A 17,289-nucleotide genomic window follows, 5' to 3' on the forward strand; every position below is an offset into this window, starting at 1 on the left:
GGACATTTCAGGAGATGAGAAGGTTCTTTCCATTCCGCTCGTTCACAAGCAATGCCGACAAACCAGCTCCAGCGCATGATAAAAGGAGTGAAAGCAAATTGGATGAGGGTGGGACTAATGGTGCGTCCCATTCCCCTGATACTAGGGCACGCAGGTCCAGAAGGAGGCACGGAAAATTGAGCAGCGAGGAATCGCCCAATCCGCAGCTCAGGAGATGCCTGTCGTTCACATCCTCGGCAATTGATCGTTCCTTGGATGAAAGGGCAATGGGATTTTCAGGCGATATTCCATGGTTTAATAGTTCTGACGTGCCTCGTCATGTTTCTGATATTGAGTAAGTGGGTCGATTACCTATGTTTCTGATATTCCATGGTTTAATAGTTCTGACGTGCCTCGTCATGTTTCCGATATTGAGTAAGTGGGTCGATTACCTATGCTTGGTACCCCCCCCCCCCCCCCCCTCCTTATAAGTCACTTTACTGCACGAACATCAATTGCCACTCCCTGTTCGCAAAAAATTTGGAAAACCACCGATCAAATGTTAGCAATATAATTATAAGTGGTATAATGTTGTACTTCGAATTCAATGTAATCAAAAGCAAATTGAAATCTGATAGTATATACTCCCTCCGTTTGGAATTACTTGTCGTAGAAATGGATGTATCTAGATGTATTTTAGTTCTAGATACATCCATTTTCGAGACAAGTAATTCCGAACGGAGGGAGTAGATGCTAGCGGCTGTGTGTCATAAGTTGTACTGTAGCAAAGTTTAGGTTCAATTGGAAGTTCATCTTTAGCACACCAAACGATTGCTCATGTGAACCACTAACATGCCCCTGTTGAGATTTTTTTTTTCAAGAAACGTCTTGAGAATTTTTCTCTACAGAAATATCACAGTTAGCGTTGTCATAATCTGCAGCCACCAGCTCATTCTTTGAATTAAATTCCCGTTGGACATACCATAACATTGTTGTAGACGATCTCTGTTACTTATAGTCGTGACATAATTGTGCGCGTTATACCTGAATAAAACCTGAATGTTATTCTTTGGAGCATGTTTTGTAGAAAATGTTAGTGATAGAGATTACTGTCTGCAGGTGCTACACATGGTCACCAGAAAGACATCCTAATGTATTGGAATGCATGATAAAGGTTCCAAAAGCACATGGCGTACAGGAAACTGATTCACCACGTTCAAGATGCTACTCATGCTCATCAACAGGACACTCTCCTCTTAGCTCTACTGTTGCATTCAAATGCAGACCTGCCAGGTTGACCAATTTACTGGACAAAAATGAAGTGCTAGATCTGTACATTGATGGGGAGCAAGAAGCAAACATATTAAATGAGAAACATAAGCAGAAAATCCCCGTCAGAACTGCAGCTCCTCATTCGGGATGTGGAAGACCACCTCGACCTCATTCTACAGCTCCATCTTCACCAAAATCTTGCAAAGAAATATATGAGAACTACTCAAACATAGACAAGACTTTGCAAGATTTGGAGGATGGAACCTAACCTACCACCATCAACTTGCTCAGGAAGAGGCAATGGACACCTTGAAGGTGGGATCTATGCGTGATTCAGATGGAAATGACACGAGTCTATTTGAAGGATCTTCTGATAGTTTTTCTCACTCAGAGGAGTGCAAATCATATAGCGTGACTACACTGGAAGATATCTATGAGGACTCACGAGATCTACAACCTCAATGCTTCTATGGATTTTCAGTGAATCCACTTTTCGGGGCAACCTCAAGATGCTCTGCTGCTGATACTTATCATCATGATGGGTCTTGTGGTTTTCATGACAAGAACTTGGAACCAGACACTGATGATAAATTGCTTAGAAGAACTAAAGAATTGGATGCATGCTTTATGGTTCCTTCTGAAGAAATGAGCGAGCTTAACATGCTCAGGGATAAGAGATTGAACTCAACTGACATTATGCAGCTGGTTCTCAGCTTGATTGAAGATAGAAAACAACTGGCGCTTGAACTATCTTCACAGATTAAGGCGCGTCTTACAGAAAGGTTTGCAGCCAAAGAACAATACAAGCGATCCAGGGTAGAATTAGACTCTAGAACTAGAAGGATGGAGAATGAGAAGACTTATGTGCAAACTACCTTGGAACGGGAGCTTGACAGAAGGTCAGATGATTGGTCAGCCAGGCTAGCAAGATTTCAAGCCGAAGAACAGAGACTACGGGATAGAGTAATGGAGCTAGCAGAGCAGAATGTGTTATTTCAGAGAGAAGTTAATTTGCTTGAATCAAATCGAGATGAGGCTTCTAACAGGATTACAAGTTTGGAACTGCAAAACAAACAACTGAATGATGAGCTGGAGAAAGTTAAAGGTGAGCACACCAGTCTTCACAGATCCTCAGTAGAGTTGCATGATAGCTTTACAAAAGCTGCAGAAGAAAGGGACCAAATCCAAGAATGCTTAAAATCCAAGGAAGATAACAGTAGGGCACTACACAAGGTGATTGCAAGGTTACAAAGGGCATCAAATGAGCAGGAGAAAACAATAAATGGGCTGAGACAAGGATTTAGTGCTGAATTAGAAAAGAGATCTGCCGGAAGTAGCGAAAGCATCACAAGGACACAAATGGAACTTTTGAGACTTACTGGAGTTGAGCAAAAGCTGAGAAAAGAAATTCAGTCCTGTAACCTTGAAGTAGAGTCTCTTAACTCCGCCTATGTTGTCTCAACATAGCCGGTCCCAAGCCCGGGTAAAGGAGGAGGGTTGTGATAGGCTTGGCGAGCCAACGTAAAAACTCAGCCACTCTTATGGAGATGAAACCCAAAAGATTTTCGTTGGGGCGTAACTCTCTCAGCGACGCGCCACATCGGAACCCGGGTGTGGTGGAAAATGGGCAAGGGCCGGGCCGTCACCCCCAAGTGGCGCGCCGTATCTTGATCCGGATACGGTGGCAAGTGAGCGAGGATCGGGTCGTCGCATCCTTAGTGGCGCGCTACATCGGCGCCCGGATGTAGTGGAAAATGAGCAAGGGTCTTCGCATTTGACTCGACGAGTGCGAAGGGTAAGGAAGCTAGCCGAGCCTAGGAGGATTCACTTAGGTAGCTGGAACGTAGGGTCTCTGACAGGGAAGCTTCGGGAGCTAGTTGATGCAGCAGTGAGGAGAGGTGTTGATATCCTTTGCGTCCAAGAAACCAAATGGAGAGGAAAGAAGGCGAAGGAGGTGGAGGATACCGGCTTCAAGCTGTGGTACACGGGGACGGCTGCAAACAGAAATGGCGTAGGCATCTTGATCAACAAGAGCCTCAAGTATGGAGTGGTAGACGCCAGGAGACGTGGGGACCGGATTATCCTGGTCAAGCTGGTAGCTGAGGACTTGGTTCTCAATGTTATCAGCGCATATGCCCCGCAAGTAGGCCACAATGAGAACACCAAGAGAGAGTTCTGGGAAGGCTTGGAAGACATGGTTAGGAGTGTACCGATTGGTGAGAAGCTCTTCATAGGAGGAGACCTCAATGGCCACGTGGGTACATCTAACACAGGTTTTGAAGGGGCGCATGGGGGCTTTGGCTATGGCATCAGGAATCAAGAAGGAGAAGATGTCTTAAGCTTTGCTCTAGCCTACAACATGATTGTAGCTAACACCCTCTTTAGAAAGAGAGAATCACATCTGGTGACTTTTAGTAGTGGCCAACACTCTAGCCAGATTGATTTCATCCTCTCGAGAAGAGAAGATAGGCGTGCGTGCCTAGACTGTAAGGTGATACCTGGGGAGAGTGTTGTACCCCAGCATAAGCTGGTGGTTGCTGACTTCCGCTTTCGGATTCGTGTCCAGCGGGATAAGCGTGCCAAGGTCGCTAGAACGAAGTGGTGGAAGCTCAAGGGGGAGGTAGCTCAGGTGTTCAAGGAGAGGGTATTTAAGGAGGGCCCTTGGGAGGAAGGAGGGGATGCGGACAATGTGTGGATGAAGATGGCGACTTGCATTTGTAAGGTGGCCTTGGAGGAGTTTGGAGTGTCCAGGGGAAGGAGAAGCGAAGATAAGGATACCTGGTGGTGGAATGATGATGTCCAGAAGGCGCTTAAAGAGAAGAAAGATTGCTTCAGACGCCTATACCTGGATAGGAGTGCAGACAACATAGAGAAGTACAAGATGGCGAAGAAGGCCGCAAAGCAAGCTGTTGGTGAAGCAAGGGGTCGGGCATATGAGGACCTCTACCAACGGTTAGGCACGAAGGAAGGTGAAAGGGACATCTATAAGATGGCTAAGATCCGGGAGAGGAAGACGAGGGATATTGGCCAAGTCAAATGCATCAAGGACGGAGCAGGCCAACTCTTGGTGAAGGACGAAAAGATTAAGCATAGATGGCGGGAGTACTTCGACAAGCTGTTCAATGGGGAGAATGAGAGTTCTACCATTGAACTGAATGACTCCTTTGATGAGACCAGCATGCGTTTTGTGCGGCGCATCCAGGAGTCTGAGGTGAAGGAGGCTTTAAAAAGGATGAAAGGAGGCAAGGCGATGGGCCCTGATTGTATCCCCATTGAGGTGTGGAAAGGTCTCGGGGACATAGCGATAGTATGGCTAACCAAACTTTTCAACCTCATTTTTTGGGCAAACAAGATGCCAGAAGAATGGAGACGGAGTATATTAGTACCAATCTTCAAGAACAAGGGGGATGTTCAGAGTTGTACTAATTACCGTGGAATTAAGCTGATGAGCCATACAATGAAGCTATGGGAGAGAGTCATTGAGCACCGCTTAAGAAGAATGACAAGCGTGACCAAAAATCAGTTTGGTTTCATGCCTGGGAGGTCGACCATGGAAGCCATTTTCTTGGTACGACAACTTATGAAGAGATATAGGGAGCATAAGAAGGACTTGCATATGGTGTTCATTGACTTGGAGAAGGCCTATGATAAGATACCGCGGAATGTCATGTGGTGGGCCTTGGAGAAACACAAAGTCCCAGCAAAGTACATTACCCTCATCAAGGACATGTACAATAATGTTGTGACAAGTGTTCGAACAAGTGATGTCGACACCGATGACTTCCCGATTAAGATAGGACTGCATCAGGGGTCAGCTTTGAGCCCTTATCTTTTTGCATTGGTGATGGATGAGGTCACAATGGGTATACAAGGAGATATCCCATGGTGTATGCTCTTTGCAGATGATGTGGTGCTAGTTGACGATAGTCGGACGGGGGTAAATAGGAAGTTAGAGTTATGGAGACAAACCTTGGAATCGAAAGGGTTTAGGCTTAGTAGAACTAAAACCGAGTACATGATGTGCGGTTTCAGTACTACTAGCTGTGAGGAGGAGGAGGTTAGCCTTGATGGCCAGGTGGTACCTCGGAAGGACACCTTTCGGTATTTGGGGTCAATGTTGCAGGAGGATGGGGGTATTGATGAAGATGTGAACCATCGAATCAAAGCCGGATGGATGAAGTGGCGCCAAGCTTCTGGCATTCTCTGTGACAAGAGAGTGCCACAAAAGCTAAAAGGCAAGTTCTACAGGACGGCGGTTCGACCCGCAATGTTGTATGGCGTGGAGTGTTGGCCGACTAAAAGGCGACATGTTCAACAGTTAGGTGTGGCGGAGATGCGTATGTTGAGATGGATGTGTGGCCACACGAGGAAGGATCGAGTCCGGAATGATGATATACGAGATAGAGTTGGGGTAGCACCAATTGAGGAGAAGCTTGTCCAACATCGTTTGAGATGGTTTGGGCATATTCAGCGCAGGCCTCCAGAAGCTCCAGTGCATAGCGGACGGCTAAAGCGTGCGGAGAATGTCAAGAGAGGGCGGGGTCGACCGATTTTGACATGGGAGGAGTCCGTTAAGAGAGACCTGAAGGATTGGAGTATCGACAAAGAGCTAGCTATGGACAGGGGTGCGTGGAAGCTTGCTATCCATGTGCGAGAGCCATGAGTTGGTTGCGAGATCTTATGGGTTTCACCTCTAGCCTACCCCAACTTGTTTGAGACTAAAGGCTTTGTTGTTGTTGTTGTTGTAACCTTGAAGTAGAGTCTCTTCAGCAAGAGAACATAGGGATTTTAAATCATCTAGAAAGTAGTGGGAATGGATTAAGTTTATCCTTGCTTCGTGTTGACCTCGAACTTCACGCTAGAGTGGACAACTTGCAGATGCAAGGCTTATCATTACTTGAAGATACTAGTTGTCTTTGTGGCAAGTTGTTGGACGTCATGAAATCCAAGAGTGAGAATATTCGCAGTGTTGATGCACTAGCAGCCATTGAATACACTTTGAAGTACCAGAACATAAGACAAGGAATGGACAATTTAGCCCTTAGTCTGAGAAAAGTTAAGTCTGTGTTGGTTGAAAAGCACAACGAAGAAGACAACACAGTGGGTGTTCCTGTGAGACATGATACATTATATAGGGTATGAAATCTGCTTTGTATATGGCTGTTCTTGAGTAAAGTGTATGTTGTTCAGTGGTTTATCATTCTGCATTCGAGAATAACATGAAGCTAGCAACATTCTTTTAGAACTTATATAGTAAAATTTGTGTTACCATGAAATGTGCTCAAGAAAAATATGTTAATTTATATAATACAAATATATTATGAAGCCAAGTTACTGAAAGAAGTACTCTATAACATTAAAATACCGGATTATATTTAAGTTGGCATGGCCAGCTGAAGCTAGTAGCAGAAGCAGAAATCTAACCAAGCTTTCTTATTTTATTTTCGGCGATGTAGGATGACTTCGAAATTAAGCTGAAAGAAGAAGCTTTACTCAACAGAGTATTGAAGGAGAAGCTATTGTCAAGGGAACTGGACATTGAACAATTGCAGGCAGATGTAGCATCTTTTGTCCGGATCCAAGATGCCATGGAAAATGAGATCCATAGAACTCAGGATGAATTATGTCGCGCAACCCACAAGTTTAAGCATTTTGAACTTCAGGTAACCATACATCTGCTAATGTTGTTTGTTCATAAGTTATTGGTGCTAAGTCCACATGCATATTCAGATACCAAAAAGGACGGCATGCATGTTTGCTATCCGTGGCACTATTAAGCTATTACTGAGATTTTCCATTAAAAAAGCTATTACCAAGGTTAAGTTGGCTCATATCTTGAGTGGCGTAGAATAAGATCCAATTTCAATAGACCACCCCCCCTCCCGGGGCGGCTCGGGTGGAGCCCAATCCCGCCGCAGCCACCCACCACCCCTCCTCTCCTCCACCCCCTCGACGCCGCCGAATGACGCGGACGGCGGCGGCGGGGCTCTCCCATCCCGTGAAGGCGCGGTCGGAGTGCTAGATCCTGGGCAGCGGCCCCGGCTTCGTGGCAGCAGACGAGCAGCCGCAGTGGCTGCGGGGGCGGCGCGGTGGTTGGGCCTGGTGACGCTCCGGTCTCCCCCATGGCAGCGGGTCGGCGTGAGAGGACGTGGCGCTCTGGATCTCGATGCTGGCAGCTCTCCGACTTGGCCTCCTGCTTCGCTCGGTGCGACGGTTGGGCCTGGTGACGCTCCGGTCTCCCCCATGGCAGCGGGCCGGCGTGAGAGGGCGTGGTGCTCTGGATCTCGATGCTGGCGGCTCTCCGACTGGGCCTCCTGCTTCGCTCGGTGTGGCGGCGCGGGGGCCTTGGTGGAGCGATGGTGGTCCACGGGAGGGCTGGCCGTTGCCGGATCTGGGCGGGCGTGGTTAAATTCGCCGGCCAGCGGTGGTTTCTTGCTACGGTCTTGTCTTCGCGTGGTGCGGTGACTATAGCGTAGCGGGGCGACCTCTTGTCCCCGGGCCTAGTGTGGCGATGTTGGACTTCGGGGCGGCGGCCCTAGGACGATGGTTGATGTGTCGGCAGCCATGGAGTTCGCGCGGGCAACGCGCCGGCTGCAGTGTTGTTGGTGGAGGGAGGCTCGTCTCTCCTGTCTGGACAAGCTCGGTTGGCTCGGCAACGAGGCATGGTGGTGGTCCTTTCATGGAGATGGCGCGGTTGCTGTGCAGGGGTGCGCAGGTTAGTGGAGGTGCTGGTTGGCGTCGGTCGACCGAGTGGGACTGGTGGTGTTGCTGATCTGGGCGAAAGCTTGGCCGGTGCTCGTGGGTGTCGCTTTCTTCTTTGGAGGCGCCGTCGTGGTGATTTGTGCATCCTCAACTCTCGGGTCAAGATCTCCGGGCCGAAGTCAGGATCTTGGTTGAATCAGACGGTGGTGTCGTCTTCAACGTCATTTTCCCTCTTGGGGGCGCCATCTTGGAGATCTTGATCCCTTTTGTGCTTCCTACAGGCTAGACGTGCACGGCATCGCGGTCGGCAGATGCCCGACCGGCGATGAGGTTGGTGTGGCGTTGCGACGCCTGTGGCAACGACGATGGTGGTGAGAAAAACCGAATCGCTGCTTGTCCTTTTGATGTCGAAGGTCCGGTGCGCCAATGGGTGTGCCCATACTGTGATAGGAACTACTAGCTTTCCTTACTCAAAATCACATGAATTCGGTCGAGTTACATGCTCAACGAGCCAGATCTACAGAGGAAGGGAAGGAAAGTAACTCAGAGTCGCCGCCGCCAAGTTCTTGATCCTCTCCATACCCTAGCTCTCGGGGGAGGAGGGGACTATATAGGGGCGGGCCTTTACTTGCGCGGGCCGATCGTCCATTCGGGCCCTGCGTACTTGCTGTTGGGCTTTCGATCGCGCCTGGGCCTGGTGGCCTCCTTCTCCTAGGGTGGCCCAGTCTCACTTGTGGTGGTCGTGTTAGCAGCCGTCTCCTGGGTGTTGCTGACAATCCCCTCATCTTGAAAAACGACTTGTCCCCAAGCCGGAGCATCAGGGAAATGGTGCTTGAGGCGGCTGATGTTCTCCCATTTGGCCTTGTCAGCCGAAGAGTAGGACCAATGAGTGAGGCCCTGGCGCACGGTCGTACGCCATGTTGTCTTGTCACGGAAGCTGAGGATGCGCAACGGAACCCACGTCGGGGCACGCGGGAAACACCGGTGGAGGTCTTCCAGGTCCTCCCAAGTGGTGTCCTCCGCTGGAGTGCCCGTCCAGCGAATCTTGCCCTGACGGACCATCTTGTTGGGGGCCTTGCGCCATCGGTAGTCGATCACCTCGAGTGGCACCTGAAACGCAGACACATTAGCCGGCAGCGTGCTGATCGGGTCTTCGGGCCGGAGGTGAGCCGCCTTGAGTTGTGACACATGGAAGACCGGATGGACTGCTGAGTCTTCTGGGAGTTGCAAACGGTAAGCCACTGCCCCAATCTTGGCTAGAATCTGGAAAGGACCAAAAAATTTGAAGGACAGCTTGTGGCATGCTCGCCGCGCAATGGAGGTCTGGACGTAAGGCTGGAGCTTCAGGTACACTTGATCTCCGGGCTTGCTCCTTCATCCGCTGTTGCGCCCTGTGCAAGTGCTGCTTCACCAGTTCCAGCATGAGTTGCCGCTCCTCTAGCCATGCGCGGACGTCAAGCGGTTGACAGTTGTCTTCAGTGACTATTCCCAGGGTCCGAGGCTCCCTCCCGTACAGTACAGCAAAGGGTGACTTGCCCAGGCTGGAGTGGGTGCTCGTATTGTACCAGAATTCTGCCAACGACAGCCATTTGGACCACTGTTGTGGGGAAGCCTGTGAGTAGCAGCGCAAGAATGTCTCGAGGCATTGGTTGACGCGTTCCGTTTGGCCATCAGTTTGAGGGTGGCGAGCCATGCTCATGAGAAGCTCCGTGCTCGTGAGCTTGAAGAGATGCTGCCAGAACCGACTAGTGAAGAGCGGGTCACGGTCGGAGATAATGTACCTGGGCATCCCATGGTGTTTGTAGATGTGATCCATGAACTGTTGGGCCACGATCTGGGCGGTGAAGGGGTGCACGAGAGGCACAAAATGGGAGTACTTGGTCAGTTTATCCACGACCACCATGATGCAATTGTACCGGCCGGACGGAGGTAAACCGTCAATGAAATCCATAGTGGCCAGTTCCCAGGGCTGACTTGGTATTGGCAAGGGTTGTAGGAGGCCGGGATAGCATGCCCTGTCGGGTTTAGCTTGCTGGCAGATGGAGCAGGTGCGGACAAACTCCTTGATAGTGCGGCGCATCCCCGGCCAAGCAAAGTGTTGTTTGACCCGAGCCAGGGTCACCGGGTAGCCTGAGTGCCCCCCTGTTGCTGCATCATGCAAGGCTGAGGTAATCTTGGTTTGCAGCGCTCGGTTTTGCCCCAGCCACAATCTGCCTTTGTAGCGCAGCAGTCCTTGTTGTAGGGTGAAAGCTCCTTGCCGCGGTGTCGTGGCCAGGCTGGTGAGAAGCTTTTGGCACTGAACATCCTCTGCGTATCCTTGCTGTACCTCTGTCAACCACGCAGGCTTGCATTCAGTGATGGATAGGGCGGTCTCTTGTTGGCCGTGGTGGCGACGCGAAAGGGCGTCGGCCGCCTTGTTGTCCTCCCCTTTCTTGTAGCAGATTCTGTATTGCAGCCCAAGCAACTTGGTGAATGCCTTGTGTTGCCATACTGTCGACATGCGTTGATCTTCAAGGTGTACCATACTTTTTTGGTCCGTCTTGATCACAAATTCAGCCATTTGCAAGTAGTGGCGCCATTGGTCAACTGCGTGCAGAATCGCCATGCACTCTTCTCATAGGTGGAGAGGCCCGCCGCCTTTGGCCCCAGGGCTTTGCTAAGGAAAGCGATGGGGTGGCCGTCCTGCTGCAACACCGCCCCAATCCCCTTGTCACACGCATCAGTCTCGACCACAAAAGTTTTGGTGAAGTCGGGCAGGGCCAATACCAGGGCCGAAATCAGAGCTTCCTTGAGGGCCGTAAAGGCCTTGTGACTTTCGTCAGTCCACACAAAGAGTGCCCCTTTACGCAGCAGCTGAGTCAGGGGTTTGCTGATCATCCCGAAGTGACGAACAAACTTCCTGTAGTAACCTGCAAGCCCAAGGAAGCCCTTGAGTTTCCTCACTGATTCAGGTACTGGCCAATCGCGGACTGTAGCGATCTTGCTTTCTTCGGTTGTGACTCCTTCCGCGCTGATGCGGTGGCCCAAGTAAGATAGTTGCTGTTGTGCGAACAAGCACTTGGATTCATTCACCTGCCACTGGTCTTTCTTCAATAGCCCGAGTACTTCTTCCAAATCTCTCAAGTGATCCTCGAAGGTCACACTGAACACCAAGATGTTGTCGAAGAACACGAGTACGCACTTGCGGGAAACTGGAGACAGGGTGACATTCATTGCACCTTGGAAGGTGGCTGGTGCATAGGCGAGGCCGAAGGACACCACCTTGTATTCGTAATGGCCGCTGTGCGTCTGGAATGCTGTCTTTGGGGCCTCGCCCTCGGCAAGCCGAATTTGATGGTATCCCGAGCGGAGATCTAACTTTGAAAACCAGCGTGCGCCTGCTAATTCATCCAAAAGCTCATCAATTACCGGAATAGGGAAGGTAGTCTTGCAAGTCAGGGCGTTGAGGCGCCGGTAATCGACGCACATCCGCCAGGTCAGGTCCTTCTTGCGCACCAAGACCACGGGCGAGGAGAAAGGGCTCTGACTGACTTGTATGATCCCTTTCTGCAGGAGGTCAGCCACTTGTCGCTCAATCTCAGTCTTGAGAGCTGGGGAGTAACGGTACGGCCGGATAGCAAACGGTTGAGCGCCCGGCAGCAGGGGTATGCGGTGGTCGCAAGCCCGCTTTGGGGGCATTCCTGTTGGTTCATCAAAGACCTCTTTGTAGCGGCTAAGTAACTCTGCGACTTGGGGAGGCATGGGCAGAGGCTGCTGCTGAACCACTTGGCACAGTTGGAGAACCAGCAGACTGGCATTCTCTTTGCAAAGCGCCTGGAGTTGCATTGCCGAAACTGTGGCGCACGTAGTGTCACTGCTGGGCAGACCTTGCAAGCGGATCGTGCTCCCATGATGTTGGAACTCGACGTACTTCTTCTCCCAGTCAACTTGCATTGGGCTGTGGCTTTCTAGCCAGTCCATTCCCAGGATAATGTCATAGCTGAGTAATGGGAGAACCTTCAGGTTGCAACGAAATTCCTGACCATGACTCCACCATTGGCAATCCGGCACCTCCTGAGTACATGCAAGTTCTCCCCCATCAGCTACACGCACTCGAAGACGACGAGCGAGAGGGACCGATTGGATTTCTCCCCGGACCAAGTCGTTCCTGATGAAGGACGACGAGCTGCCCGAGTCAATGAGCAGCAACACCTTGGTGTCGCCTAACCAACCTTGCAGCTGCAGGGCTTTGGGAGATGCCGTACCCTCCAATGTGTGGCACGAGATGGCCGCGCAGTTGGCATCGTCTTGTTGTTCCCCGGCCGGCGGGGTGTACTCTTCCTCTGATTCCAGCATCTGGAGCAGCTCCTCGATGACGTGGAGGGGAACATTGGCTGGGCAGCGGTGGTCGCGCCCCCAACGTTCGCCACAGGTGAAGCAGAGACCCTTAGCGCGCCGGTAGGCACGCAGAGTCGCAACCTTGTCTGCGTCTTGGGCGGGACGCGCTGCCTCCAAGGCGCGCCGGTCTTCCGCGCCAGCCAGCCCTCCTCCTCGGGAAGGAGCGGCCGGCAATGGTAGGGGTGCCGTTCGTACAGCGGCTCTGGGTGTAGGCGCGTCGGAACGGCGCGGCCGCTCCCTCCGGAAACCCTCCGCAAGCTCCTCTTGCAGCAGGGCCAGGGATCCAGCCGCCTCCAGGTCGATGGGCCGCTGGATCAGCACGACCGCCCGGATATCAGCACGCAGGCCCTCCACGAACCTCGTCAAAAAATACAGGGGGTGAATGGCTTCAGAGTAAGACAACAAATGGTTCATTAATGCATCAAATTGCTCAATGTACTCCGCGACGGTCCCTGTCTGCCTAGTGTGATAAAATTGCCTAATCAGTTGCTGGTGCTGGTCGCGTCCGAACTTGCTACAGAGAAATTCGCAGAATCCCCCCAGTCTAGGCCGGCGACCTTGCGCTGAACGGACTACAGCCAAATGGCCGTGGTCGTGGAGAAGTTCAGCATGGCCATAGGTAACCAAAAGGACTGATCAACCCCGTACATGGCAAAGTACTGCTCGCACATCCCCTTCCACAACCGCGGGTTTTCCCCATCGAATTGTGGAAATGCCATGGCTGGGAATGCATGGCTGTTGCCCCCACCCGCAGATGCAGAAGCATAACCCCCAGCTGATAGTGGGCCAGTGAACGGAAACGGCGAGGAGGGTTAGGGGGGGGGGGGGGGGCGACTGACCTATGCCCGGGGTAGTTCCTGAGAACTGCCCCCGGGGTTGCAGATGATCGCCGTGGCCATCTGGCCTGGAGGAGGGCCTCCATGGTGCGACGGGTGCAGGTGGAACGGCGGCCTTGTTCTTGTCCACCGCCCTGCCAGACGCCTCGGGGATGTCGATGACGACGTGGGGCTGGTATCCTGGCACCGCACGTTGGAGCGCCCCGACCGCGTCCTGCAGATCGGCGACGCGGGCCTCCAGCTCCGGCCTCCACTCCTGGATGGCCTCCACCTTGGAGCTCAGATCTCGGATGGACTCCTTGATTTCCCCGGAGAACTCACCCAGAAGCTCTCTCATGAACTTCTTGGCCTCGTCGTCCATGGCGAGCCTTCGCTGTTTCTCCTTCCGCGTCTCGATGATAGAGCGAAAGGTAGAGGCCAGATTTGCGGTGGGGAGGGAAAAAAAACCTGGCTCTAGATACCAATTGATAGGAACTACTAGCTTTCCTTACTCAAAATCACATGAATTCGGTCGAGTTACATGCTCAACGAGCCAGATCTACAGAGGAAGGGAAGGAAAGTAACTGAGAGTCGCCGCCGCGCGCCAAGTTCTTGATCCTCTCCATACCCTAGCTCTCGGGGGAGGAGGGGACTATATAGGGGCAGGCCTTTACTTGCGCGGGCCGATCGTCCATTCGGGCCCTGCGTACTTGCTGTTGGGCTTTCGATCGCGCCTGGGCCTGGTGGCCTCCTTCTCCTGGGGTGGCCCAGTGTCACTTGTGGTGGTCGTGTCAGCAGCCGTCTCCTGGGTGTTGCTGACATACTGGTTTCTGGCTATGACAGAGAAATCGGAGCTACGGACAGCAGGGCCGCTGCGGCAACGATGACTCCATGAGGGCAGTTTTCAGCGGGCGGTGCTCTCCGGATGTTGCGCTGGACTAGGTCGGTGCGAGGCTAGCAACTTTCTCTTGTGAAGCTCGTCGGCAAAATCGGAGCTGCCATGTCCTCGACGCTGCGGTCGACTGTTTGGCGTTGTTGTGGCCAGGTCGTCCGTGTTTGCCCCTTTGGGGTTTGTATCTAGGTTTTCGCCCGGTTTTCCTCTAATTAACCGGGTAACTCCCTTCATCTTATTCAATGAAAATGGTAAATCTTTTGCCTCGTTTCATAAAAAAAAAGATCCAAATTCAGCTGGCGGTGGTGTAGCTATTCATAACTTTAGCAAACCCATACTTGTCATGTATTATCTCTAAAGATGAATGGTAAATTGTTTTAGAGCTACACGCTGCTCTAATCCCTCTGAAGTTGGTCTCAGCTATTGCTTTATGTACATACTTCTCAACAAATCTTGTTTGTTGCTTCAGTTAATGAATGAGCAGAAAGCAAGTGCTTCTATCCTCTGGTCAAGAATGCACAAAATTCTAAAGCTGCAGCAGATCCATATTAAGAACTGCGTCCCCAATTCCCATTTATTGAGCATCTCATTATGCATGTGCATGTCACTGACATTATACGTATTTGGTTGCAACTTGCAGGTTTTGAAGAAAGACGAGAGCATTAACCAGATAGAACAGGATTTTCAGGAATCTGCAAAGGAGTTGACCACTCTCCGGTGCACCCTTAAATCAGTAAGTGATGAAAGGGATGCCTTGTGGCAGGAAACAAAGCATTTGCGGAAAACTGTTAGCGTGCTGCAAAATGATGTTGCCTCATTAAAGCAGAAGATCAAATCGCTTGACGAAGACATACAGCTGAAGGAAGGCGAGATACTGCTGCGTGAGGGTGAGATTTCCATATTACAGGACAGCATCGATAGGCCACTCGACATCATCTGCACTCCTCGGTCAATGAAACAGTTTGACATGGAGTAAATTTGCGTAGTTCACATCCTTCTGGCTGGATTCTTCAATGGCCTTTTCCTTCTGTCCAATCTTTTAGAAGCATAGAAACTCGGGCTGGATTCTAAAATGGCCTTTTCCTTCTGTCTCTACTTTTAGAAACATAGAAGAAGCTCAGGCTGGATTCTCAAATGGCTTTTTCCTCCTGTCCCTTCTTTTAGAAACATACTGTAGTTCACATCCTTTATCCGTCCTTAAATATAGTTCACTATATTGGTAGTTGGATAATGGTCTATCCTTCTTGTTTGCACTATGACGGTGCAACCTGTGTTGCTACCTTCATTTAGTTTTGTGATACTGCACTTTGTCTAAATCTAATTGTTTGTTGAAAAGGAGTAGTCAGATCTTTCTCATATGCAGTTATTTATTAAACAAGCAGGCTTAAAACACATAACGGTCCATTACTTGTTCATTACTGATATGTACACACAAGAAAAGCATGGAGATAAGTTCAATGTCAACTATAGATGATATAACAAACAGCGCATAATTATGATCACAGGCCTAATAAATTCATACTCTTTTAGCGTGTCCATGGATATATAACCCACCATGCAGATTCAAGTCCTCATGAACGCTTGTGGCCAAGGTTAAAACCACAAAAATTGCAGCTAAGGATCCATCCTAGCGGGTTTGCAATGCAAGAAATCCCTGTATATGCAGCCATCATTCAAAACCATACACGACGGCATGACAGAAACTAAAGGTTTGAAGGTAGCGTGATTCCACCGGCCATAGTTACATCATGAATACAGAAGAAGTGAAGAGAGTGAAGTAAAGCTACCCCTAAGCTTATAACACACGTGAGGGGGCACGTCCGCCCTATCATGCATAGGAGTTACACATCATTAGAGCATCTCCAGCCGTTGCCCCCCTCCCCTGAAAAACCGCCGCCTGGGGGCGAACCGGCGCAAAAAATCGGCTTGGGGGTGATTGGTTTCCAGCCGCCCCCCCCCCAGGCGCCGATATCGGCCTAATCTTGACGCAAATTTCCCCGCTGTTCAGCCCATTTTCGGCGCAAAATCGGCCCGCTATCAGCGCAAATCGGCCCATATTCGCCGTGCTTGGCGCAAATTCAACAGAAATTATTTTTTAACACATAGTTCATCATAAAAAATCAATAAAAATCAAATAGTTCAACAACAAATAGTTCAATACAAATTATATAATTCAACAAATAAAAACTCATATTTCATCACACGTCGAGCAAGGCGTTGCCCTTGAGCCTCCATAGGTGCTCCACCAGATCCTGCTGCAGTTGTTGATGCACCTGTGGATCTCGGATCTCCTGACTCATATTGAGGAAGGCAGTCCAGGTTGCCGGTAGTTGGTGATCAATTTGGGCAAGAGGACCCTGCCTGTAATATGGTTCAATGTCAAACACTGGCTCTTCCTGCTCGCTCTCAATGATCATGTTGTGCAAGATGACACAGCAAGTCATAATCTCCCATATTTGATCTTTCGACCAGGTCTGAGCGGGGTACCGAACAACAGCAAATCAAGATTGGAGCACACCAAATGCCTGCTCGACATCCTTCATGCAAGCCTCCTGAACCTTCGCAAAGTGGGAGTTCTTGCCTCCTGGCACAGGGTTTGAGATAGTCTTCACAAATGTAGACCATCTCGGATAGATGCCATCTGCTAGGTAGTATCCCTTGTTATAGTGCCGCCCATTGACCTCGAAGTTCACCGGAGGAGAATGACCTTCAACAAGCTTGGCAAAGACAGGGGAGCACTGCAACACATTGATGTCATTGTGAGTTCCTGGCATACCAAAGAAGGAGTGCCAAATCCAAAGGTCCTGTGTGGCCACACTGCAACCGCTTTTGGCGCCTTTGTACATCCCCTGCCAAGCAAATGGGCAGTTTTTCCATTTCCAATGCATGCAGTCGATGCTTCCAAGCATCCCAGAAAATCCTCTTGCTGCATTTTGTGCTAGGATACGAGTAGTGTCTTCAGCATTGGGTGATTGCAAGTATTGCAGTCCAAACACTGCCACCACTGACCTGCAGAACTTGTAGAAACACTCAATGGTCGTGGACTCGGCCATGCGCCCATAGTCGTCGAGTGAATCACTGGGAGCTCCATACGCAAGCATCCTCATAGCTGTCGTGCACTCCTGGATTGAGGTGAATCCAAGTTTGCCGGTGCAATCCTTCGTGCACTTGAAGGAGCTGTCGAACTCCCGGATGGAATTCACAATCATGAGGAAAAGCTTTCGGCTCATCCGATAACGGCGCCGAAATACT

At 50.5% G+C, this 17,289-nt stretch overlaps 1 protein-coding gene and 1 pseudogene across 1 annotated transcript; both read left to right on the forward strand.

Moving 5' to 3' along the window:
• The first annotated feature begins 1,551 nt into the window (after window positions 1–1,551).
• Window positions 1,552–6,034, forward strand: LOC123090121 (paramyosin-like; annotated as a pseudogene).
• Window positions 5,801–15,347, forward strand: LOC123092274 (uncharacterized). The gene is made up of 3 exons (XM_044513993.1): window positions 5,801–6,387; window positions 6,708–6,914; window positions 14,678–15,347. Exons 1-3 carry the CDS (start codon window positions 6,130–6,132, stop codon window positions 15,011–15,013), a joined length of 801 nt encoding a protein of 266 aa, XP_044369928.1. The 5' UTR covers window positions 5,801–6,129; the 3' UTR covers window positions 15,014–15,347.
• Window positions 15,348–17,289: the final 1,942 nt, after the last annotated feature.

The sequence above is a fragment of the Triticum aestivum genome, chromosome 4B (assembly GCF_018294505.1).
Source record: "Triticum aestivum cultivar Chinese Spring chromosome 4B, IWGSC CS RefSeq v2.1, whole genome shotgun sequence".
Taxonomy (NCBI): domain Eukaryota; kingdom Viridiplantae; phylum Streptophyta; class Magnoliopsida; order Poales; family Poaceae; genus Triticum; species Triticum aestivum.

Excerpts from the sequence above, each read along its gene's own strand:
- LOC123092274 (XM_044513993.1), top strand. The coding sequence starts at position 6,130 with ATGCAAGGCTTATCATTACTTGAAGATACTAGTTGTCTTTGTGGCAAG. Across the intron at positions 6,388-6,707 it reads GACATGATACATTATATAGG|GATGACTTCGAAATTAAGCT; the intron begins GTATGAAATCTG and ends TCGGCGATGTAG. Across the intron at positions 6,915-14,677 it reads TTAAGCATTTTGAACTTCAG|GTTTTGAAGAAAGACGAGAG; the intron begins GTAACCATACAT and ends TGCAACTTGCAG.